Genomic DNA, 27,208 nt, shown 5'->3' on the forward strand with positions numbered 1-27,208 from the left:
GTGAAATCTGCTATTTCGGGTCTCGGCAGAGGCAGAGGCAGAGGCAGAGGGAGAGGGTCATGGCGTTGAAGCCATGAGAGGAGGAAACGGCAGCAGAGAGAGAAGCAGGTGGTTATGCAGTCTTGCACGCTCAACCTCCCTCCTTTCCCCCACCACCCTTCTTTGGTGGCCTCTTCTCTCTTCTTTGAACCCACTTCTCGCTCTTTTGCTGTCATGTCTTCTGATTCTTCAATCCTTCTTTTCCCCCTTCTCCCTCTCTCTCTTCCTTCTCTCTCCACCAATTCCCATTCTCTCTCTTCTTCTCTTCCTTCTTTATCTGCTCCTTCTTGTGTTTCCATTCCTCCTCCTTGTTCTTCAGCCTGCTTTATCCGCATCCATGGCCATGGCCGAAACCCTCGAGTTCTCTTTCTCTGCACTTCTCCTGCAAAATCAGGATCTCGAACCCTTCTTAGAGCCTGGATTCTTAAAGAAAACTCGACCTTTACTCGAGCTCATCTCTGCTTCAAGGATACCCGTTCTAACTCGGGGATCTCGCTTGATTTGCCCCACGGATTTGGTGTTCAGCTTTCTGGTTCTGTCAATGTCTTCTCTCTTCATTCTCCTTCTTCCGCAAAAATTTGGGTCATGGCATCCAAACCTGTGGCTGAAACAGAGCGCATGAATGTAGTTAAGTGTGCTGTTATAGACTGCAACAGTCCAGTCTATTCAATTAGGGTTTTTGTGCAATATTTGCTCTTGGGCGAGGAAGATGGGGTTAGGGTTTTTACATTGAAGAATCTCGTAAAAGGCAAAGTCGTGAAGAAGGTTGTCTCTGATAAGGTTAGGGTTTCCAATGATGGGCCTCATAGAAGTTGCAGAAATTTAAGTAATGGGATATTTGAAAATGGTCAGAAAGATGGGGGTGCTATTTCTGAGAGTTTTACCATGAAATTTGGGGATGATTCGTTGAAGGATTGCAGTGGAAACGTAGGGTCAAAGAGAAATTTGAGGAATGGGCTAATCAAGGGATTAGATGACAATGAAGGTATCCGAGATACAGATAGATATCGGCATCCAAATGCTACTAGCTATAATGGCAAGCTTATTGGTCCTACTGGGCCTGTATCAGAGGATAATGGGTTCATCCGAGTTTCAAATTATGGTGTTTCTGATGGCCAGTTTGTTTGTGAAAGCAAGAATTTGCTGAAAAGAGGAGGAGCTTCCTTCATATCCATGGACAATTTTTTGCCTACTTCTAATCAGGGAATGAAGGTGTCATCTGAACCAGACCCAGTTCCTGGTATGCTTTTAGCTTTTTTCCCCCTCTTGGTTTGAGTGTTTGTTTCGAACTCTTATTCAGTTGCAGTGGTGATGCCAAGATCATTGGAACAGTTTGTCTTAGATACGTGGAGTCTCTAGAATTCGTCAAGATCTAAAGTCCTAATATGCCTTTGTAATAATGTGATTGGAAATTAATTGACCTAGATGTGAAATAAGAAAGGTCTGCATGATGGGATGTGCTTGTGTATGTGGTACTTTTATAGTGTTACTTTCAATGGCTTCACATGTATTATAAATCTTTTTGTTTACGTAGTACTAATTTCAATTCATATGCGTCGTCTCAGTCTTTGCATAAAGAAAAAGGGGGGCAATTGCTCATTTTGGAGCTAATGAAGAAAAACAAGAATAACTCTTGAATAATTAAAGACTTGTGCACCGAGACCACCATGATGGTTTCTTCTTGCAAGTAACATTCCAACTGCTCCAAGAGGACTTTACCTCTATCATCTTCTATTAGTATCTAAGGAACTTATTTTATATTTGGAAATTACATGGAAATTTAATTACTAGCTAATATGTGAACTTATAGTATATTGGATGGAATTAGTGTTCCACAAAACACCGGGTGGCACCTAGGTGGCAAAGGGGGGGTCCAGGTAGAATATGAAGCATAGGAGGGTGTCTAATCCAACTGTTTTAGGGCCAGGTTTTGTGTAAAAACTAAAAAAATGCATATTGAGGCATATAACACATAAAGAATATATATAGTCCATCATAGTCCATTACTTTATAACCATATATTTCAGTCTATACTCCATAGACTCCATACACATAGTAAAAATAAGAAAATATAATCTAACATTCAAAGTTTTCGAATTCAGTCATCAATTCATCATCGCAAAAAGGAAAGAGATAACACATATGACATATCAAAATGTCCATACTCCACAATCCGCACACACTCCTCCATACTCCATAGCCATAGTCCATACATACACATAAGAGGAGGAAAAGAAAAATAAAAGAAATATAGAGTCATCACTCATCATCAGAAAAGGTAGGGTCAGCTGCATCATATGCATCGGAGTCGAGCCCATTATCATCGGAATCATCTCCCTCCTCAACATAATGGTTTTTCTCCTTTGTCTCTTCTGAATCTGCTTCTGCTTCCTCCGCCATCCTCGTCCTCTGTAAAAAAAAGTTCTAATGGCCCTAGGAGGGTCGGCTGCTGTCCTTGAGACCTTCATGACCATATCCCGTATCTATCCTTCATACCCCTTGACCTCATCATCATTAACCAACCACTCCATGGCATTATCCGTGTTTTTTGATCTAAGGGGGTCTCTCTTATCTCTTTGAACAAATCTGTCCTTCAAGTATCGATTAAACTTCACATAAACTAAATCATTGAGCCTCTTTGATTCAAGCTTGTTTCTTTTCTTTGTATGCATTTCTAATAAACTCAAATGCAACTAATTAATATTACAAATTTGCAATTGACATAGATAATTAATAATTACTAGTACAAACTAATAAACTGTAAACTAATACAAGTAATTATCATCTAAAAAATACTCCAATTCTGCTCACAGCCGGACGGGGTATTGGTTAGGCTCAAGATCCGAATGGGCAACTTTTGTAAGTTTGGAGCACTACACCCATGTTGGCTCCACCAATTGGTTGCAAGTTGATTATAAATTACAATTATATATGAAATATAGAAAACAAACAACAAACATAAAACTTGAAATTGAGGATTGGGTTAAATATATTATTACCTGGATCAATTTTGGTCCTTTGTCTCAAGACCATTGGACTCCCAAAAAACTTCAATGCGCATTTGTAAGTTATTAGCTCATCAATGCATATAATATTTTGGATATCTTGATTATGGACTAGCACATCCAAACACTTATTAAATCTAGTCGTAAATGTGTCATTTGTGTGTATATCCTTATCAACATAATGGAAAGCTAGGTTCAAATAATAACCAGCTGCTTATCCCACTTCTCATCAATAATCTTCTAAGCTGGCTCATAGCGGCTCACATCATTATCCAAATTGTGGGCTATCTCTCTCTTGCAACTTTCCATTGCCTCATATATGTAGTCCCATGGAGGACTTGTCATTGTCAACCATGTGAAGGACTTTGACAAGAGGAAAAAATACCTTAAGGGCTTCCTTCACCGCCGCCAAAAAGCCTTGTATAGCATAATATCTCTCACCTTCTTCCCTTTTTGATCCTTGACCCACTTCCATACTCTTCAATCAGCAGAGGTGAACATCTGCCTCAACTGTATGCTATGTAGACATAAGTACCAGGGAACAAATCTCGTGATCCCTGACCTCACTATCTCATTCTTCTTTGTAAATTTGCGTATCATGCTGAGCGTGAGGGTGTGGCTATAAATGAAAGCTGTAACTGACCTAGCCTTTTAAACTGCACTTGCAATCTCGTCGAATCCTCCAATAGCCTCAAGCATGAGGTCTATATAGTGTGCTGTGCATGGTGTTCAAAAGATATGAGGGAGGCTATGCACAACAAATTAGCAGTAGCAACATTAGGAACAACATTACTTGTGACAACATGTACTACATGCTGCTCCCCAACCTCCTAGATGCTCTTCTCCATCACTTTTAAATATGTATTGGGCACCATGGCTATCATTAGAGACATCAATAAACCTCAGAAAAACAATCTCCAAAGGACAATTCACCAACAAATTCTTTCTTTTCTTGTCATTCCAAGTATTAGTCATAATAGAATCCCCATATTGAGCCCATGCATCCTCACGTGACTCCACAATCTCCCTCGTGACATTCACCTCTTTTTTTCAAAAGAGGTTTTGAAAGCCCATTTGGGGTTTTGGGCTTCAACTTAGGCCCAAATTGGCCCATTGCCTCTACCATGATCTAGAAGCTGCTTAGGTGAGCGGCATTGAAGGAATGCCTGCCTCATAAAACCATCGAGCAATGTACTAAGCAGTTCTCTCTCTCTCTCTCTTTCTCTCTTTCTCTCCTTTCTTGATTATGTTTTCAATGGTTATTTGTTTCTTTATTTTCTCACCTGCAATCTCAGGGTCAGGTGAGGGCAAAAAAGAATCCATAGCCGCCCTACCTCGAGACCTCTTAGGCTCTCTACCCCTAAAACCAATTGCAACTCTCTTTCCTTTCCCCCTAGTTTGGGAAATAGCAAGTTGCTCCAACTCATCATACCCCTCCTCATCACTATCATCATCATCATGAATAACACAAACCTCAGACCTTAGCTTTGCAATGCATGCCTCTCTTTCCGCCTTTTTTTACTATATTCATATTTTTTTTTTATCTCCTCCCTAATTGCATTAGGAACTTTTTTTATGAGGGGCAACATCCCCCTTGATACCGGCAAAATGTTTCTTGAACCGGTTTATGCCCCCATTTGTATCCTTCTCGCAACAATTGCATCTTATGCAATTTTTTATCTAAAGGATTCGGGTTGTAGCTGTATTTTCAACGCGGATCACCACTTCTATTAGAATCTGAAGAAGACGTCTCAAATTAATCTAAGCAATCTGAAAAACAAATTTTTTTTAGTAACCTTGATTGCTTGATCTTCAAACTTCTACCTTTGAAATATTTTCCAATCTCAAAATATTCTAGAAAACCCTCTATTTGGCCTAAAAAATCTCCAAAATTAAATCCACACTCACATGGAGATGTTTGGAACGATTTCTCGAAACTTTGAGAAATCCTTCGATCTTATGGAAATCACAAAATCGCAACTTTTTGAAGTTTTCCTGTATCTAAAACAGTTCAAATTGGGTTTAGGTTGCATAAAAACCTAAATACCCCCCCTTTTTTACAACCTAAAAAAAAAACCCCCAAGATTTCCCTCCATGAGGGGCATTTTCACCCTTGGGCAGCTGTTGGGCCCGCCTAGGTGGGCTGCTTTTTAGATCACCAGATGGAATGTAAGAGTGACATTGATAAACAATGGGAGGAAGAATGCTAGAAGAAACCTAAATGCATAGACAAATTTCAGTGACAATCTTATCTTTGCCTCTTAAGGTTACATTTTCAAAATGCGAGATGTGTGTCACCTATCATTTGGTGGAAGCAATTCAATCTAGGATCTTAGAGGATGGTGAAGGAAGACAACATATAGAACTCTACAGAAGCGGAGAATATGAGCTTATTTTTGGAAAAATCCAAATAACTATGGAGATTTCTATGTTATTAATGTGTCTAGTAATTAAGGGTGATCTCCCTTTTTTTCAATATAGTGTTCCCAATAACTCCAGGCGGTGTCTAGGCAACGGTGGGGGGCCTGGCCGGTCAGCTCCTAGGACTAGGCGGTAGAAAAATAAGAAAATAAGTGGATAAGTGAATGTGGAGAACATATATAGTCCATAATCCATATTTCCATGCAATGCTAGAACCATAAAAGCATACACACAAGAGTTAGATAATAGAAACTAGAAAAAAAAAATATAGAATCTAAGAATCAACACCAAGTGTCAAGCGTCTTCATTCTTCAGTCATCATCATCATCAGAAGGAGTAGGGTAGTCCTCGTCATATGCATCAGATTCGAGGCTCTCATCATCAGAGTCATCTCCCTCTTCAGTATAACGCTTATCTTCCTATGTTTCTTATGAATCTGCCTCGTCCTCATCTTCTTCTACCCTCCCTCTTACTCTGAGCATATGAGGCCAAGGAGTCTTGACTGCTCTACCTGGTGCCTCTTCACCATTTTCTTGCTTTTTGTGCTTCACTGAACTCAAATATTGTATAATCTCCACCCTGGTAGCCTTAAGAACATTTTTGCACAGAGCATAATCCTTCTTAATACCGGCAAGGTGTTTCTTGAACCAGTAAATACCCCCATAGGTATCCTTTCCACAATAATTACACCTAATACGATTTTTGTCATTCGGATTCGGGTTATGACCATACTTCCAACCCCGATCACCCCTTCTAGAAGAACCTGGAGAAGATGTTTCTATTAAACAAGATTCATTTTCCTCATTTTCTGGTTCGACTAAATTCAAATATTATCCAATCTCATCCGTAATAGCTTCAGGAACCTTTTTACAAGAAGCAACATTCTCTTTAATATCGGTTAGGTGTTTCTTGAATCGCTTAATACCCCTTATTTGTATTTTTTTCATAAAAATTATACATAATACAATTTTTATCGTTTTTTTTTTGAGATCATACAATTTTTAGCGTTTGGTTTCGGGTTATAACCATACTTCCAACCCGGATCACCTCTTCTAGCAAAACCAGATATAGACCCAAATGACAAGGATTTTGTTCCTGTTTGTGTTTTACTTAGACTCATATATTGCTTAATCTCCTCTCTGATAGCTTCAGGAACATTTTACAAAGGACAACATCCCCTTACTATCGGCAAGATTTTCTTAAACCGGTTTATATCCCATTTTGTATCATTTTCACAATAATTGCATCTTATGCAATTTTATCCAAAAGATTTGGGTTATAGCCATATTTCCAATCCAGATTACCACTTCGACTAAATCTTGAAGAAGACATCTCAAAATAATACAAGCAATCTAAAAAATAAAATATTGAACTTACTTTGATTGCTCGATCTCCAAACTTCCACCTTTGAGATGTTTTTTAGTGCTAGAATCTTAAAAAACACCCTCTAATAAAAAAACTCCAAAACTAAATCTAATCTCAATGGATGATGTTTGGATCCATTTTTTGTAACTTTGATAAACCTTTTGATCCTATAAAAATCATAAAATCTAGTTTTTTGAGGTTTCTCTCTCTCTAAAATGGACTTTAATGGGGTTTGGGTTTCAAATGAATTTAAAACCCATCTCTAAATCTTTTTTCTTAAAAAAGAAAACCCAAAAATGCCCTTGAAGAAGGGTAATTTCCGCCTCTGAGCGGGGCGCAGGCCTTGGGGGCCACCCAGGGCTAGGCACTAAGCGCCTGCCTAGGCAGGTGCCCTACCGCCTAGGGGCAGATCGCTTACTTTGGCCGCCTTCACTCAGGCCCTTTGGACCGCCTAGGCGTTGGGTGGTTTGCCTTTTAAACAATGATTGGGGGAGTGGCATGTTTGTTAGGGTAGTGCAGCAAATTGTGACATCAAGATTTCCAATCCTTTCCCTTAACATGTCTAGAAAAAGAAAACAATATTGGGACAATGGCGGCCAGCTTTAGAAGGACCCTTATCGAGAAGGTTTTATTGTTGTAGGATGTGATCATGTTGTTCAATTTGAAGGTTTTCTGCTGATTTTGAAACATATATCCATTGTGCTTGCAACTGCAACATTGGGTTCTTATCCGTGTGTAGCGAGAGGAACCTAGGGAAAATTGAAGGCTCTAGGTGTGGCAGTGGCTAATGGGAGAACCGCATCTCCATGGACCAAAGGGAAATTTACTTTTGTACGCCAGTATGGGAACAAGTTGTTAAATATATCTGAAAGCACACGACATAAATCTCTTAGTATTTAAACAAGATGTTTTAGAACTGGTAGTCTAGTTCTATCTACTCTTTATTCCTAGTGCACTAAGTTATTGTAATAAGTCTCTTAAGGATATGTATCCATCTGCAGGGTTTTTACACATGTTAACTTTTAAAGAAAGCACCAAGTTCTATTCCTATTTGTGGTAATGGAGAATCCTAATACAACCTTGCCATTTGCAATTTTACATAGCATCCACTAAGAATATGTAGATCTACTCTTTTTAGTTAGATATCTTACTCTATCTCCTTAAGTAACCTTTTGTTTGTGACCAATTTGCAAAAATTTGCTCTTCTTCTAAATTCTCTGTCATTCAATATCCAATTGGTGATCTCTCTCTCTCTCGCCAATCTTATAGAGCCTATGATAACAATCAAAATAAGGCAAATGAAAATAATCCTCTCTCTCTCTCTCTCTCTCTCTCTCTCTCTCTCTCCCCACACACGTGTGTTTGTGTGTTTATAACCCGTCAAAATACAAAGGTTAAAAAGTTAGAATAGTTTCGGATGGGTATTTTTACTAAAAAATTCATCATTTTTAACAAAAAGTAATTCTTTGTAGGTAACTTAATCACAAAGGATATATTTGGTTTCACAAAAGCACAATGGCATTTAGAAGTGTCTTGTAACTTTATTAGTAAAATATCCTTGTCCTTTAGTGAGATTTTCAGCTGTTCCTTTATAAAGATCACAAAAGTACCAATTTTCTTTTAGTGACAATTACACCTATACCAGTACTTAATAACCAAGTCACCATAATAAACAACTTTTTGTAAGAAACCACCTGTTTGGTAAATCCACCTATCACAACTAATAACCTTAGCCTTTGTGTTTTGAAAATTTGTTAAGGTTGGATTATTCCAATATATAATATAATTTTTAAATTTCTTTAAATATTGGACACCTTAGAATTATAACACCTAATGATTATATGTTTATTGTTAATGCACTCCCTCGGATAAAACCACATGTAGGAGTACTTTTAGGACCAAATTTTTTTGGAATGTAACCTTCACAACCGCACAGCCACGTCAACCAAAAAATCCATATGCACCCAATTCGTACTAAAAAAGAGATGATGTCCTGGTTCTGAACAATGACTCTGCATTTTTTTGGATATTCAGATCTAAGCGTTCAAAAACTCAAAATCTAAATTTTTTTTCCTTGAAAATACTCATCTAGATTCTAAAATGAATCCCAAATTTTCATTAAAAAAAAATTCTCCAACGATGGTCATTTTCAGGGAATACGTGTATAGGATGCTCTTTCGGGAGCATGCTATATGCGCCCTTTAATAGTAGGTTACCATGTCTTTTTTTTTTTTTGAGAAAGTTTGTAGGTTACTATTTCTTCTCGGTGAAGTTCTATAAATTCTTCGTATATTGATTAAACCATTTTATTTTTAAACACCCCACGACCCAGACCCCTCAACTCCCCCAACCCCCAAAGAAAAGAAAAAAAAGAAAAAATCCACAACTCTTCTCTCTCTCTCTCCCTTGGAGTGCTTGCTTCTGCATCACCCCGTTTGTTGAATACTATGAAAACGATTTTTGCTTAAAATCATATTGCTGAAAGTAAAATCATATTGCTGAAAGTACAAATGGTAACCTGCAAAAACAGTCAAATTTCACACTTGTTATGACTTGAACCTTGGGAAGCTTGTATATAAGTTGAAAAGTCATTGGGTAAACCTCTTCCAAGGGATAGGCCACCAAACTCACTCATGTGGTTCAAGGAGAAGTTCCAACATGTTCAGAATAAAGGGACATTGAAGGACTTGCTAAAAGCTCAATCTGATGATGGCCTCAAAGCTTTACTAAAAACCTTTAGAAAGGCGTGTCAACAAATAGTCCTGGTGTATGTTCACTTTTTAGAGGTCACCATACACTTCAAGACTTTACTAAAAACACTAGTGGAGTGCGTGGTTTGAGCTTAAGTTCACATTGTTTTATAATGATTCGTATTTGTAACTTCATACCGGAAAAGATGCATCCATCTTTAAGATGACAATGGAAACTAACGGTCCAAATATTTTCTTACTAGAATTGTTCAGGCGAGCTCTCCTCCTCCCCCCTTCCTCATGCTAATCCTATCCTGGAAAATTGGCTTCTCTTTTATGGAAAATTGTTTCATGGAGGCTGGACCGCATGACTACATATGTGGTCCAAAGAGTGTAAAGCATCCATCTTAAAGATGTATGCAAGTAGGTGTTCCATCTAAAAACGATGGAAACTAACGGTCCAAATATCTTCAGCAAACAAATATGCTCAAACTTTCGGTTTCAGGCTCTGAAAACATATGTGCTGGCTTTACATCAAAAAGAGGAAGTTCATTTTAGTTATTTGATTGTTTTTTTCATTAGATCAAACTGTTAACTAGGTTCAAGTTGACATTTATGACTTTAATAATGACTTTCTTTTTCTGTCTTTCCTGCTTCTTGATAATTCTTTATGTAAATCTTTGTACGGTAAGAGGTGAATGAAACTTGCTTACCATAGCACCTGCTCCAGGAGGGTTGTTGCAAGCCTGAAATGTTTTAAATCGTGAAAATTTATTTGAAATAAGTATGCATGTTGTCATGGCTTTGTTGCAATTGAGACAAAAGATTCCAGCAACTTTGAGCTATATTCCATATACCATTACGAGTCAAAAAGAAGAAACTATATTCCATATATCATTATGTGTCAAAAAGAAGAAATTTTTTTAAAAAAGAAGGTCCAGTATACCAATTATTTCTTTCTTCTCTTTGCGTCTGAAATTTCATTGATGACTGACCAAATTGGTAGTGGCATCTGGAGTTGACCTGGATTATTTCTCTTCTTTTTTAATGCAGTGGAAATCAGGACAACATTGAAATTAAGGCAGGACTCGGGCGAGCATGGTTCCTATTTTGTGAGTTTCAAGGGTTCTGATTGCCATGGTTCAAAATGCAACAACCCTTCATCGGCATCTCTAAGGGTCATTTCGATCCATGCTTTGGCACATAAAAGATTTCTGATCCTCGACTCCTTTGGAGATTTGCACCTTTTGAACCTACATGGCAATCCCTCTGGGTCAGAAACCATTGACGTTGCTTCTAACCAGAGTTTTATGAAGCGCATGGACTGTTCTATGAATGTGCAGATGTTTGGAGCTTTTTCTGATGTCTCTGCTAGTATGTTTTACCTATCTTGGAATTGGATTTCTGCCAGGGGAAAGTCTACACAATCCAATTGATGATGGATAACAATATTTGGTCATCACGATCAAATGAAATGGTGAATGGTGATGGAAAGCGAGAGAGAGAGAGTCAGACCCACTACTGAGCTCATTTCCTGCTCTGGTGGATCCTTCTCTCTCTCTCAATTACCATCGTTCCTTTCATTGGATGGTGGTTTGCAGTTTTCCTTAGTCCATCAGTTGGTAGTTTACTTTGCCTTCCGCCAAATTTGCATGGTTCGGTTTTCTTAACTCCCCTTTTCTTTGCAGGACCTCGGACAATCTGGATATCAGATGGATGCCACTCATTGCACGTGATGGCATTAATTGAGAATGAGATTGAGGCCTCTAGTACTGAGCTTGGGGAAGTTGCTAGCAAGGAGAATATTTTTCAGCTCTCAGGTAATGATCAGACAAGAAGATGATAGCATAGTTACATGGAACCTCCCTGCTTCCTTGGAAGCACTTAAAAAGGTTGCTAGGACTGTTTCTGAGAAGATTCAGGTAGAATATCTTGTGACTGATGCCTGCTTTATAGAGTCAGGATCATTCTGTTCTTCTGTATTTGGGACATTTGGCATCAGATCTTTTAATATGCTTTATTTGTAGGGAAAATGTACCACAATCTAATGGAGCATGTTATACAGTACGTCACTCTAGCCAACCACAATCTGTTCATGTGATGCATGTTGGATGCTAGCTGTACGTAGGTGAATGTCCTTCCTGATGGGTTCCAAACGCATTTATTCTCCATTATCCATCATTAGCAAATTGTGGAGTCCCTTTGGAGCACCATATAAGGTACTCCATTGGTTATAAGAATGCCTGCAAGTAAACTAGCTTGCTGTGCTTGGAACCTGTCAGGTAAACATGAACAAAGAATGAAATCATTTAATTATAGCAGATGTCAAAGTGCGCTGACTGAAATTATAGAACTTCCTGGACTAAGTTGTCGCACTAGCATGTGATTTTGCCAGTTTCTTTTCTTGTTTTGCCTAAACTTATGTTTCATATTTGGATTTACGTTCTATGAAGTTTTATCTTTTCTATCTACCAGTAGTAAAAAATATGCTGCAGTCAAGACATCTATGGTTTGCTTCATGCAATTACTGTATCCATTGGAGACACCAAATCAGATGGAATTATATGCTTATATGCTCACATGTGTTTTTCTGAAGTTCTGTTTATGTTTAGTACTCTAGAAGATGTTTTAGCACTCTAGAAGATGTATTAGTCTGTTGCAAGAAGCTTTGCTTAGTAGATTTTCTGACATGTTTTCATTGATAGCTATTCAGGCAATATTCACGAGTGAAAAAGTTCAGGAGATTGTTCCTCTCACTGGAAATGCAACACTGGTTCTTGGCCAAGGTGGATCCTATGTTATGTAGCCTTGTAGAATTGTAATGGAGGATCATAGTTGCAATGCTTGTTTCATGATTTCTTGCTTGAACCCAAGAATTTTGTTTTCTATTTTGGATAAACTGCCAGGAGTTATGTTTTATTTACTCTTAGATATCATCATCTTTCCAGGGCATTGTTTTCCTCGAGAAGGAACACTTGGTTCTCCATTTTCTTTTTCCTTTCTAGCACATAAATCTTTTATTTTTTTGGAAGATTATAGCACATCGTCTTTTTCTAATGGATATTAGGTCCTCATTGTATGTTCACGATGCAGGTAGCATTTTTGCCTATTCTGTTCCTTGAAGTTAACGTGGCATTGTCTTCAATGGTGGTAAGATTGATTATCAGCTATGTATTTACTTACCTTCTCCTCTGCGCTTCATTAGCTAATGCCATTATAACAATGATTGGAATAACTTAAATATAGAATTCCTTGCTTTGGAATTTATTTAAGACAGTCTACAATGTCCAATGATAGATGTGCTAAGTATACTGTTAGTTATGATTGTGAATGAGGAGAATGCCATGAAACAGATGCAGTTCAGAAAATTTCTAGAAGAAACAAATCTCTAAGCTTTGTATGCACGTACCTTCTCCTTTGCACTTCCGTTTTACTGATGCCATTGCAACACATTGGAATTACTGTAGGAATCAGGCTTGGGTCAAGACGGTAGAGGCTAGGTTTCAAAGCACAACGTCTTAAGTTCCATTCCTATGTAACCTTGTCAAAAAAAAAGTGATTGTGATTGATGAGAATGCCATGAAACAGATGCAGTTCAGAATATTTCTACAAGAAATACTTCTCTAAGCTTCATTTATTAGAAGTAGAGATTGTAGATTATGTTAGGCATGCCAATAAAATAACTGAATAATTTCTTAGAAATAAAAAACTTAATGGGCTAAAGCAAATTGTTGTCTGTTGCGGGAGGTTTACCGGACAGAAGCCCATTTTTGCTTGAATGACTGGAGCCAAATTGTGGAGTGGGTAGGAATCTTCAATTAGATTTGATTTCCAAATGGGATGGAGAAACAATGGAATGGACAAAGGAGGACTTTGGCATGTCTTTGGATTGATTGGAGAAGTCATGATAAGTGTTAAATGGTACCCATTGGGGCTGGGAACATTGACTAATGTGAAAGCAAGGGGCATATTGGTATTTTAGGCCAGAATGGAAGAGGATACGACTTCCAGTATTTTCATATATTTGTAATGCTTATAAAGGATGAAGGTCTTGAAGTTCACTCATTTACCTGTGATGCTCATTTATTGGCTTTTCATCGACCTAATTTGTTTCAATGTTGACGGTTTCAATCAGATGTCCAAGGTTTGAATCCCATGCTGACAGCTGACCAACTATCTTAAAAAAATGAAGTTATTAACAGATAGAGTGTTTGCCAACATGGTCGTTCCATTGAATTTGACTTTTCTGAAATCTAGGGTTCTGAATGCCTTAGACATGATGATGCCCATCTGAGATGTATAAAGTTTTTTTGGAACGAAGTTTTCATTTTTTAAAGCAACAGAGCTGGCTCTCTGGGTAAGCACTTTGGAGGTATTTTGAACAGGGCAACTAGATGCCTAGGGTACTGCTAGTGCTAGGGGACTCCAGGTGATTTGAGGCTCTGTTGCAGTAAGGGTATTGCTGTTTATATGGGTAGGTTTTCCTTCTCATATGTTTAAAATTACTGACTGATATTTTTCCTGGACTTCTGATGGTCTCTATGCTGTTGTACTGTACCTCTAGGGAGCAGATTTTGTATGGGATTCAATTCTACGGGGCACGTGGTAGATGAGCCTTGGTGTTCAGGAAGTGAACATGCTCTTGGCTGGACAAGCCAATACCTGTTTGTATTTGTCACATGAAGAAACATATCCACTGGGAATTTCCTAATTACCAGTGATTGAAAAATTGGTGACCCAGCTCGGAATTTACCGTGTTGGACCAGAACTTGATGGTGGATGATTCTGGAAGGAAAATCGCTAGAATTGCTCAATTTCCGGTTTCTAATTTTTCTTTTTAATTTCTTTGTAGTTGTGGTTCCCACTTGGGGATTTCCGAGTTGGACTTGGAGAATTGGAATTGGAACCCCACTGAACTGGGGACAATGACAAAGAGGGCCCAGTTCTATTTTTTAGCATTGTTGTGTTGTCACTTTAATATCTCCTTGATACCCAACACACTTTATTTTAGTTCTTTCTACTTTTTCATATAAATTGCATTAAAAATATAAAATGGAAAAGAAGAAACATATCTCTTGAGACACATAAAGACTATATATCCTCTTATTTCATGGAATTTCACCACAATTTCATGTGAATTGTTGTGATCTTTTGTTAATGATACTCATTTAGAAATGATTCTACTGGTTAGGAGTCCCCTTTTGAAAAATGTGGACTGCTGCTATTGGATTTTATTGAACATATGAGTTGATTAACATGTCAAGTTTGTAGCAGGGTTCTTAATGTTTTGAATTATGTTTCTTGATAATGTATTTGCTTACTCCAGTTTTTGAAAACTCAGCGAGGCCTTCTCGTACTTGCCCAAGTTAATTCCAACCTGGCAGAGTGCCAGGTCCTGTTAGAAAACCTTGGGAACCGGCCTTGTTTTACTGGTCCCCAAGGTTGTTGTATTAATATTTCATTGACTCGTCTGAGTCTTGTTGAGACTCAGTTGACTCAGACAGGCTGACTTGGGCTCTGGTCTTGTGCAGTTCCATGCCCAAGTCCTATTTTTCAATCACTGGCTTACTTGATAGCTGCAATCATAAGCATGATTACTAATATTGTACATATTTCTTTTAACAGAAAGTTCTAGTTTGAGGCCAGTTTTTAGCTTCGAATGGATTTATTACCATCACGGATGGCAGATATCCGTCAAGACAGTTAGGCATTCTTCCAACCTATGGAGCTATATGAAATTCCCGTTGATTCGCATGTGCAGTTTAACATTTAGGCTGCAAAATTCTAATCATTTTGCTTTGTCTTTCAGTTGGCTATGGGTGCATCTTCTGAAGAACCATGTAATTTTCCAACATGTCTTTGAAGTTAAGAGCTGCAGCAGTCTTCCATTTCTAGTAATGCCTATGGCTTCAAGTACTCCAATGAGCCAGAAACGGTAATATAAAGGCCCATTTGTGTTTACAGTACTTTTTTTTTTTTTTGGGTTTTTCTATCTGCCCAATTGAATTTTTATTCTAATGAGCTACTAATCAAATGATGGTATTTGTTGAGCATGTAGCTAAGGTTTAGATTGAACATGTTTATTTTCTTCCAGCTATTGCTAGTCCATAAAACTGCTGTCAGTGATTTTTATCTTTTGATGGTTTTGCTTTATAGATCATGATCATTGTTCATATTATTATTGTATCAAATACGTTTCGCTGCCAATGGTTTTTTTTGTAAGATGGGTGCTATTTCTTTTAATAGCAATATTTCCTTGAGTTATGCATAGTGATACATGGGTCTTGTTTCATGTAATGCTTTTATAATTCGCTAGGTGGAGGAACACGCCTCCTACCCTGGCCGAGTTACTCTGGTGAGTCTGAGTTGACTTGCCCCAGTCTGTGCTGAGCCACCCATAGAGCCAAAAAAAGGGGAAAATTGGTAAAATAGGGGGGGAAAGAAGATAAACAATAAAAAAAAGGTATATAAAAGATGAGAAAAAAGTTTTGAAAGAATAAAGAATTAGAGAACTGGTTAAAAATCATTTTCTCAGAAAAATGAGAAAAATAGGAGAAATATTAAAAACTATAAAACAATAAAAGATATATAAAAACTTATTACAAGTCGATCATAAATTCATAATTGATTTGGTCAAGGTTTAAATCATTTATAAATCGAGTATAATTAGTAATAATTCAATTATCTATGCCCCTGATTTTTTATGTTTTTATTTATTTTATTTATTTTTGTTGAGGGGAAATTTTGGCATTGTGTGTGGAGGGGATGTTCCAGGCTCGGCACTCTACTGAGACTAAGTTACTCACTAGTCTGAGTTGGACTTGCAGAGTTGCAAAATGTTGGTTTGATGTATTTGCGTTTTTGCCCAAATGGAATTGTCTAAGTTCTAATGGTGAACAAAGTTGTAAATATTTGGAGCTAGAAAAGAAATCAAGAACTATCAACTTTTGCTATGTAGGAAAAAGTTAAGAATTAACACAAAATTTCGAAACATCATAGATGCGAAAGGAACTTCAAAAATTTTTAGGGCTTTTTATTGTAGATTTCTTTATTTTTGCCATCATAATCAGATATCCTTACTGTTAATTTATTCTATGTTTATCTTTGTGATAATTATCGTTGTGTTCTCAACGGTGGTTCACTCTGTTGTGCTAATTCATGTGTGATTTGTTTTTTGGGGGTGAATTAGTGGGGATGACGGTCCCCTACCGGTTTATTGATGAAACAATGAAAGGTAAACACATTTACAAGTCATTTTAGACCCCATGGAAGGGGGATATTAGCAACATCATATAATAATAGAGGATATCTGGTGGGTGAGCACACCACACTGTTGCTTTTGTCATGGATACTGCCCTCTTTGCTAGATAGTCAGCAACAATATTGGCCTCCTTATATATGAATAATATGCCACTGGTGATTTGCAAAGGTGAAAAGACTCGTGCTGCAGTTAGCTGAGACAACACACAACTTCCATGGGGGCTTACATTTTTGTCTCAAGGATTCCACAAGAGAGACACCTAGTTTCAAAGCATGGAATTCAGCATCATCTTTTGAATTGAGACCCAGGGAAACTGCAAAGGCAGCTATGAAACCACCTTTATCATTCATAATGATACCCCTGCAACCAGTAGCTCCAGGATTATGGAAGGAAGAACCATCTATGTTAAGCTTGAAGTGGCCAATTGGGGGGAACGTCCACGCCACTTGTATACTGGGAGAAGGCCTAGCCTGCCAACGTAACTTGAGGTTGTTGGTAATGCAGCGCTCCGAATCATGAAAGGCCCGGCCCTTCCCCTTTAGCAAGCGAGCCAACGAAATGGATTATTTGCCTCAATGGATTTTCCTTGGATGTCTTTCCTCCATGCTTGCGAAAGTTGCATTCTGTCAAAGACACCAGATAGTGATGGAGAAAATAGATATCCAAACATTTTTCATACCAGGAGTTTAAAGCGGAACTTGATCCATTTGGGAACATCATAGCTGTTGACTGCTTGATCATAATATTTTTGCCAAATCTCCAAAGATCAAACCGCCAAAGAACTTGCAAAAAAGAACATTGCATAATAATATGGTTAGTAGTCTCCTCTTGGAGGCAAAAAGGGCATCTAGACTCCATGGGCAGGCCTCGTGATTGGAGCAACGTAGTGGTAGGTAATTGGGAATAAACAGAACGCTAGGTGAACCTCTTTGCTCTGGGTATTGACAGTGTTGACTAAAGGACTTTAAAAGCTGATTGTATAGGGGCAGATCCACGAATCTGATCCCACACACTCCCAACTGCGAAAGCACCATCGATAAAATGTATTCAGACTAGCTGATCCGTAATGGGGCAAATGGGGAGCACATGGGACTGCAGCTCCTCCCATGCGTGAATAAGGGGACTAGAAGTGGGGTGGTAGGGTCTAACTTTGGAGTGAACCTTCTAGATAATCAGACACTTTATATTTGGCCCTTGGTCTTTGTGTATGTTCATACCATATTGCTCCCATATAGATCTCTCTGAGAGCCACTTGTCAGCCTAAAAATCAATAAGCTTACTGTTAGGCTCCTTTTCCCTAAGCCACATGCAGCCTGGTGCCTGATGTGTGGGCAGCTAGTGCGTGCGGTGTAAGGCAACCTAGTGCGATTGGCGTAGGTAGCTTGATGAATGTGATGCAGCTAGATGGTGCGACTAGTACGTGGAGCAAGCCGGCTAACAACATGATGCATGTGGTGTAGGCCAAGTGGTGCGTGTTGTGCCTTGATGGCTAAGGGTCAAGTAATCCCTTGGTGCATCATGCAGCACATATGCCACTTTGGCAGAGCAGAGCTACAACTTACGAAGGTCTAGTTCTTTATGCCTACAACCATAGTTGAGTAGGGTGTGTGTCCCTCTCCCTTAACCCGTGCGAGAGGCCATGGTGTGCAGCATTAGGAGCATGGTGCACGCACAAACTGTTGGTGGCTAAAGACCGTTGGTGGGAGGCCTTGGGCTAAGGACAATGTGGGTTGATGGCTAAGAAGATGGCTTGACCTGATATGACACGGTTAAGAGGACTGTGTGTAAGAGGGAAGCCATACACCTGGTTGGGCAGGTGTGTAATGACGATGGCTATATGTGTTCAAACTGTGTAATTGCCTAGACATGGGCTTATGTAATTGCCATAAGCCTCATGTGTGAGTCGTAGTGCATGTGTGTGTATGGACCCCTACAATCGTTCCATGCGGGTACATGGCTAGTCAATCCCTATTGTAGTGGGATGACTAGGCGTAACCGCCCCCCTTCACTGAAGAACCAAAGGGCATGGATTGAAGGAATGGGGAAGATGGGCGTAATGGCCACCATGAGGGCACTTACGCTTTGCTAGCACAAAACGTGGGATATGGGAAGTTCGGGTGTAACCGATCCAAGTGGTGTGCAGCCAACTGGCTGATCCAGAGTGTGTGGTGGCTAGGTGGCCTCCATGCAGCAGGTCATGGTGGTGGCGTGACTTTTATGTGCAGTGTAGCATTTGAAATTCAAATGTCACCTTGGGGGCTATAAGTACCCGTTACCCACCCAGAGTGAGGGATCGTGGCTGTAGACACTAGCAATTGTATAGTGGAACATGTTGGGCTATGGCCCTTGGCTATTCGTTGCTTTCTGTGTTCCCTTGTATGTGTGATTGACACGAACTCTTTCTTGTGCATGGTGTGGGAAGGCTGGCCTGGCATTAGTTGAGCGAGGACTGAGGCTTGGCGCAACACATGGGTGTAGTGAGAGATCTACCCCCATGACAGTTGGTATCAGAGCTTAAGGTCGGCACCGTGCGACCATGGCTGATGGTATGGCTGGTCTGCGTGATTGTGTGGTACACCTTGAGATGCAGTTGGAACAACTCACCCAAGGTGCCCAGTATGGCAGGATAGGGGAGAACCTTGGCCCAGTTTGGTGCTTTGGAGGAGTGGAGGGGCACTGTGGCACCTATGTTACTCGTATAGGGACTCATGGGCGACCTTAGGGCCTTCACTGAAACCTTCAAGGCGAACCTCATGACCCATACAAGATGACATGGCACTTGTCAAGAGGGCCTTGGGTAGCATCACTGGCTGACTGGACTCTCGAGCTGTGAGGGTGCTAGAGCCACGTGTGTTCGAAGGCCAGCAGGACTCCAAGGTGTTGGAGAACTTCTTATGGGACATGGAGTAGTATTTCGAGGCTGCTCATGCCCATGAGAAGGATAGAGTTGGTATTTGTGCCATGTACCTCGCCGAAGATGCGAATCTCTAGCAGGTGATGAGGGTTGCGGATACTTCAAGGCCCAAGGTGAATACTTGGGAGGCCCTGAAACAAGAACTGAGGGAGCAGTTCTTGCTAGGAAATGCGGCTTGGGTGGGTTGCGAGGCTTTGAGCAAGCTTCGCCAAACAGGTTCGGTGCGCGACTATGTGAATAGGTTTGCATTGCCGATGCTGGACATACGAGCCATGAACGAGGACGATCGATTGTTCAACTTCGTGTCTGGGCTACAAGGTTGGGCGTAGGCTGAGTTGAGGAGCAAGGCGTGCAGGGCTTGCCCACTGCTATGGCGACAGCTGAGGGCCTAGCAGACCTTGACCTTCGTGGGGCTGTGGACTCAAACCACGAGGGTGTGCCATCATGGGCAAATAGCGAGAGGGTGGTGCGCGGATATGGAACTAGACCTGAGAAGGGGGTAGTCTAAGAGAAAGGGGCACCTAGGAAGGCCTTCTCAGACTGTTTCATATGTGGAGGCGACCATCGAGTGAGGGAATGCTATCAAAAGCAGACCCTCAATGTGTTTAATAAGATTTTCCTTAGATAGGGGTTACTCAATCTTAACAAAATGCCATTAAACACAAACCAAAATCCACTCTTGAATATGAGCCGAAAATCCAACCTTAAACTTGAAAAAAGAAATTACAAGAACAAAAACCAAACAAGAAAGAAAAATCACATTATTTTTCCTTTTCAATCAAGAGAAAAATTTAACACCAATAAACTAGAAAAAATCTATTTGGGATAAGTTCATTGAGATTTGTTTTTGAGAGAATAAGTTCATTGAGATCTTTACAAATTGGCATTAAACACGAAGCAAAACCCACTCTTGAATATGGAGGCCACAAATCTAACATTCATATAAATCAACAAACCCCAAACGAAAAAATTTAAATATACAACCTTTCAAAATGCTATAGATCTTGTTGGATCGGTGAACGTTGAATGAAATTGAATAGTTTGGGAAAAAAATTCAATCCAAAAAACCAAAAAAATAAAAAAAACTTCAAATTTTGAATTTGTTTTCTCACTCCAAATGAATAAAATGGTTTTTGGGGGGTTGGAATGCCCCGAAAATCCCTCAGGAAAAGGAAAAATTATGTTACTATCCTCGACAGAGGGCAATTTTAAGCCCTCGTGCCAAAGGCCACGAGGTGCCGTCTAGGTGGGCCCTCAAGTACCTAGGCACCATGCTTAGGGGGGTTTAGTGCCGTAAGGTTGCTTAGCTTCCTAGGCAGCCAAGCTACCGCCTTTTCAAATACCGTAACAACTTTCTCTCTCTCCAACAATAGGGAAAGATACTGCATAAATGAAGCTCTCTCTTAGATTTGAACCACCATGTTACATGAAATGCGTACCATGATAGTGGTTGGACAGACCTTGAACTATGTCCATTGTTGACAAGCCTCCCACATACTGTACATTACCCTTCAAATAGCTGTGATTTTCTAGAAGGCTTCCACATTAATGGCCTTGCACTCATTCCTGGTTTTCACCAGTGCCCTAGAGAATGTCAATTCTCATAGGACGCGGCCTCTACTTTCATACCCATATAGATGAATCCGTGGAGGATGCCCTGAAAAGCGTCACTGTAGCCTAGGATTTACATTATCTAGGCAAATGGACATATTAAGAGCATAACTCAGCATTTTTATTCATTGCAGTAAACTGTACCACATAGCCTGTGATTGGGCAAAAATTCACAAATTTATTGTAATGATATCGTGGTAGATACATACATCAGACATCATATAAGTGACTTGTTTTTCCCTTTTAACCAATGACTTGGGATTTCCTTGTCCTTACACTCCTTTCACTTTGTGGCATAAATCTCAAGTGGGTTTTAATCCCATCCCTCTAGCTGTCATGTACTACATAGCCCGTGATTGGGCAAGAATGCACAAAAATTCATTGTAAATGATATCATGGTAGATACATACATCAAATATCACATAAGTGACTTGTTTTTCCCGTTGAACCTATGACTTGGGATTTCCTTGTCCTTAGGTGGGGTTCTTGTCACTTTGTGGCATAAGTCTCAAGTGGGCTTTAATCCCATCCTTCTAGCTGTCTTCCAGACATGGTACCTCGCAAAGCGTTTTGTTAATAGATCCACCGTATTAAGGCTGGCTCGGATGTGAAATACTGATAGCAGTCCATCTTCAAGCAATAGTCTCAATTGCTTGTGCCCCAATTGAAGATGTCTCAATTTTCCAAAATAAATCCCACACTTTGCTCGGTGTGTTGTGGCTTCCCATTTAATGTATTGAGACTATAGGCACGGGCCCTTGAACAAGTGGTACTTCATGCACTAATTTGTTTGCCACTGAGCTTCTTTACTAGAGGCTTACGAGGCAATTAACTCTGATTCCATCTTGGAAGTTGGATCAAAGGATGCAGGTTTGCTTCTTGAAACCCCAAGAAATAGCACTCTCACCATAAGTAAAGATCCATCTACTGGTAGACATCAATTTATCATAATCTGTAATCCTGTTTGTATTATTGCATACTTCCAATACCGTGGGCTTGCCAATGTAATGTAGGCCATAGTGTATGAGTCATTTGAGATACCTCGAGACCCTATTGACTGCATTCCAATGCTTTTATTCTGGTTGTTGGTGTATCTACTAAGCTTACTCATAACAGAGGCAATATTTGGTCTAGTACATGACATTACATATGATATACATTCTCGCTTCACAGTTTTTCTGAGTTTAATATGAGCATCATAAGGGGTCAAAATTGGCTTACATTCAAAATGATCAAATCTTTTGAGCACTGTCTTTATATAGTGGCTTTGAATCAGAACATGTCCAGTCTATTTCCTCACTATCTTGTTTCCCAGCCCCATGTTTTTTATATTAAATACATAAGAATAATTTCTGTGTCCTCAATGCGTGCAGTACTACTGCCTGGTATGAGCCTATTGAACAATCCTATAAAAATTCAAAGAAAGATGAAAGAAAAGAACGCATAAAAGAAAAAAGCATAGTAAGAAGCTCAGAACAACACCCAAAATTGAAATTTATTCTTACTTAGTAATATAGATTTAGAGAGAGAGAGAGAGAGAGAGAGAGAGAGAGAGAGAGAGAGAGAGAGAGAGAGATGGCTGTGTAGGTGGGGTCCTCCTAGAACTATGGAGATGAAAATAAGGAGAGGTAGAGATATTTTAGGAGAGAGATTTAAGGAAAGCGAAAAAGTATTAGTAACCATACGTGTGTCTCGTTCTCCTAGATAGGAGGAGAAATTTGTGATTATATCAAAATTCATTGTCGAGTAATATAGATTTGAGAGAGAGAGAGAGAGAGAGAGAGAGAGAGAGAGAGAGAGACCCTCAAGAAACTTGGAGGGAGCAAGAGAGGCATGCCTCAAGAAATTTCACCATCAAGATTTGGGATAAGAACCGTGAATCTAATTTTCATCTCTAAGAATATCTGGGGACTCTATCATGTCTTCCGTTATAAATGCCATATAACCCTCAACTATGTCAAAAACGTTTGTGTGCTTGTTTCCTAAAAAATAGTAGAATATCAAAACAAAATTTCTTAGAAAGTAGGAAAAGCGCAAAATTAAAATAGAATGAGAACCGCATGATGAGGATTGTGATATGTAGGGTATGATTTAATCATATAAAGATTGGGATTGATACAATCTACCATATGAACTTCTATAAAGGATATGATATGATTATTTAACTTTGTAGTGGGTGAAATTGGTATATTGTAAATATCAAGAAGGGAAAATTGGGAATAGAAAAGATACATGTGGCAAGAATAAAGGGGGTCACCTTCTCGCTTAATGTGTATAATAGATAAGTGTGCATGTGCGCGTGCACACGATATTCTAGAATGCACCATCCTAGTGGTGATTTAAAATGGCAGATCACAGGTTGATTACTATTATCTGGCCACTCAAGGTCGTTATTAGGTAATAATCCATGGGCCTTATCCTGTGGTTGCTACATCATCTAGCGCAGGGGTGCCTTGTGCCATAACCGTCTCAACCTGCCTCCTCCATAGCCATCAGAGTTTTACTTTGGTACTTATGTGGGGTTGGATGCTTAGATGTTGGGCCCACGGCTCGGCCTCGTGTGGCATTGATTTATAACATTCCTGTGCGATGGTAATAGCCCCACATGGCAAGACCAAGCTATTGGCCTGGTGTGGCCAGAATCACGTATAATGCTCGTCTATGACGAAACGGGCTTTGGGCAACCATGCATGAGGCATTAGTGCCTTGGTAGTGGACCTGACATGTTAGAAACTCCTTTTAATGTCTAGAATATTCCTGTGACATACGCCTTTAGTGCGCATGCTTGATTTGGCATGTGTCAGGCTATGTGGCTGTGAGAACGTGCAGGTTGTAGCTGTAGTGGGTGCCTGATTGGTCACCTGTGTGAGGCCTACACGGAGCTATATATACCCCATACTCCTTTGGGGGGCATTCGGTACCATACAAGTTGGAAGTTGTACAAGTAAATGTGGGCAGCTGCCTTTAAGAGATTTTGCTAGATCTCTTTGGCTTGTGTACTGGATGGCTAACTTAGAAAATAACTCTCAAAAAAGAAAAATGCTGATCTTTAAAGAAGTTCATTACCAACCTTCCTGATCTAACGATCTTCTTGCGACTCCAAAGAGATGATTATTAGTATCAGTAGGCCTACCAAAAGCAAATGACATAATGGCTCCCTTTCTCTTAGGAAATCAAATTTCCTAGTAAATCCTTCTTTTACTGTAATCACCAACTGAGAAACTACCGGGGTTTTCATGACTTATTATTTTTGGTTCTGGTTTTTGATAAATCATTAATAATTTGCTGCAAGTGTCATCCATAAATCATTATCTAGAGTGGACATAGGTGATTAAATTTATAATTAATCTCCACCCTCTTATCATTGAGAATGGTCAGTAGATGCCCTGGTTGCGTACCATATATCACATGCCGGCTGGCATGTGTTACTATAGGAGCACAGTGCATTGTATTTTAAGCTAAACTTTTGGATTGCACATTTTCTTTTGGCTGAAGTGTTGGTGTTGTTACCATTGTAGATAAACGCTTGCCATCGGTTACAAATTTCGTGTTGAATTAATTGGGGACCTGCTGTTTTGGTCTGCTGACTTTGGCATCGAATAAAGCCCTTGTGAAGCTGGCCACAAAGCAATTTTGCTACTGAACATGCGGTGAACTATGGCAGCAAATTCATGGAGGTCTGGATCTGGATCTGGAAGATATCCCTAGTTTATTTGCATATCAAGAAAAACCAAATATAGGGATCCAGCTTTGCGTCCCGTTTAGCTTTGGGGACAAGAGAAGGCCAATCTGGTTTCTCTTATCTTTTCAATTATTATTTATAGTTAAGTAGTTCTGTGTGGCTTGATTTGCTTTCAGTACATGGATTGCTTTTGAGAAACTATGCTTAATTCATGCTGGACGATGCTTTATGTGGAGCTGTACTGCGCATGAGTGTATCAATAAGAATTTGCAGCAATGACTATCCTATGGTGCTCAGTGATGCTTGTATGGTTTCGAACCTTGCGGACTTGTATGACCCCTCTCGAATCTTTGGAGAGGAACACAGAAATGTCATTTACCTTTTTTGTTTGGTGATATGTTAACGGTGTGAATGGAGGGTGGGACGTTATGTTGAGGCATCGGCCGATATTAATGAATGACATTATCGAAGGGAAATGTGAATTCCAAAAAGAATAACTTATTCAAATTTTAGAGTGATAGAATTTGTAACAGTTTAAATAATTTAAAATCCTAAATCTAAAAACGAGGAAAAGAAATCAACTTGAATATTCCTTTTTGTGCTGCATGAAAAAAATATTAAAACAAGAGGGTTTAGCATTTCCATTAAATGATGACCTTGTCTTCTGTTTTTTGGATAACTTTTCCCATTAAAGTGTGCTCTTTCATGTGCACATTGTTTATTTCTTCCTGCAGGTAAAACGTTTGTTCTTTTGACCTTTTTTTTTTTTTCAAGAAAGCTTGAGATCCCCTTTACACTTCTGGATGATTATTTTGGAAATTATATGCTTTAAGTATGTCATTTTGAAGGCTTAAGTTTACAATTCGCTCCCACAGGTGCATAGTGTGCTCCCTACCATAAGGCCTGGATCTTTACTTGGTTATTTATATGGTTAGGGACTTGAAGTTCCAGACACATGGGTCAAACCTCAAGTTCTGAACTGACCATATATCTATCATCATTATCATTCAAGTTATATTCCATTTACTTCTAGGATTCATTAGGATTCATGACTACGTTGGCTGACTATTTAATGCAACCAACTTTTTTTACTTTTATATATATATATAGAAAAAAAGTCTTTCCAACTAGGTGAAAATAAATAATGTTTTCGTCTACCTTTACTACCGTTTAAATTTCATTGCGTGGTCACGATTGTTCGTTAGTGTTTTATTTTTTATTTTTTTTTTACAAATCAGAATGACTTAAAATTTGGAAGGTATGTACATCTTACTGAGGTGTATTTAATAAATATATATAAAAAATTATCGGCGAAAAATAAATTGACCAAAATACTCTCGAAACTTTTTAGGGGTATTTTGATTAATTTTTTCATGTAAAATATTTTTTTTATAATTTTTGAAGATTCCTTTATTTTTTATGAATACACGTTCTAAATTTCAGGTCAGTCTGATTTGTAGAAAAAAAATGAAAAATGAAACACTACCAGACAATTGTGGCTGCGTGATGAACTTTGGTCGGTGATGGGGGTAAGAGAAATCATTGTTCATTTTCGTTTATAAGCGGTGCGTAGTGTTATATATATATATATATATATATATATATATATATATATATATATATATATATATATATATATATATATTGGGTGTAGATTACGTAATGTTGTAGCTTTAAACAATCCAATTAAGGTTCATCTTTAAATTTTTTCATAAATGTAAGTTTGGTATAAAAATTTCTTAGAATGGCTTGAGAATCTATTTTTATTTTAATTATAAAATCTTAAACTTTAAAAATGGTTCAAATCAACTAGATCTAAAAACACAAGAAAATCTTGAAAATGAACAGTGTAGATAATGTGTTGCAAGATACACTATTTCGTAGACTCGAAATATTTTTTTCTTTTCATATTCATATTTCTCGATGTTGAGATGATCAATTCGATGGTCTTCCAATATCCAAACAACCTTTTATGATGGATTTTTGAGGTGCACCTTTAATTCTACATTTTAATGTTCCAACCTTATATAATCTTTTTCCTTTTAAGTTTTGAGGACACTCCTATTTATTTGTTAGTGTGTATTTAAGACAGTAAAAAGTTTATGTAAGTGTGAGGCTGTAAACAATAAAATTAGGATGCACCTCGAAAATTTATTAGAAGAGGTTGTTTCAATGCCCAAAATTCTTCAAATTGATCATCTCAACCTCAAGATGTACGGA

The 27,208-nt window shown here is 38.8% G+C and overlaps 1 protein-coding gene across 15 annotated transcripts; it reads left to right on the top strand.

Moving 5' to 3' along the window:
- LOC18433644 (uncharacterized) lies at positions 1-25,383 on the top strand. Of its 15 annotated transcripts, none has more exons than XM_088852753.1 (9): positions 1-1,279; positions 10,574-10,894; positions 11,209-11,442; positions 11,548-11,584; positions 12,226-12,306; positions 12,614-12,670; positions 15,146-15,227; positions 15,330-15,455; positions 24,825-25,383. In XM_088852753.1, exons 1-3 carry the CDS (start codon positions 115-117, stop codon positions 11,361-11,363), a joined length of 1,641 nt encoding a protein of 546 aa, XP_088708879.1. In that variant the 5' UTR covers positions 1-114; the 3' UTR covers positions 11,364-11,442; positions 11,548-11,584; positions 12,226-12,306; positions 12,614-12,670; positions 15,146-15,227; positions 15,330-15,455; positions 24,825-25,383. The 15 variants fall into 15 exon arrangements, with proteins under 15 accessions (XP_088708879.1, XP_088708872.1, XP_088708877.1 ...); XM_088852746.1 differs by having other exon boundaries at positions 15,146-15,222; XM_088852751.1 differs by having other exon boundaries at positions 12,234-12,306; positions 15,146-15,222.
- Positions 25,384-27,208: the final 1,825 nt, after the last annotated feature.

The sequence above is a fragment of the Amborella trichopoda genome, chromosome 12 (genome assembly GCF_054954075.1).
Source record: "Amborella trichopoda isolate Santa Cruz 75 chromosome 12, AtrichopodaSantaCruz75HAP2 v2.0, whole genome shotgun sequence".
In the NCBI taxonomy this organism is placed as follows: domain Eukaryota; kingdom Viridiplantae; phylum Streptophyta; class Magnoliopsida; order Amborellales; family Amborellaceae; genus Amborella; species Amborella trichopoda.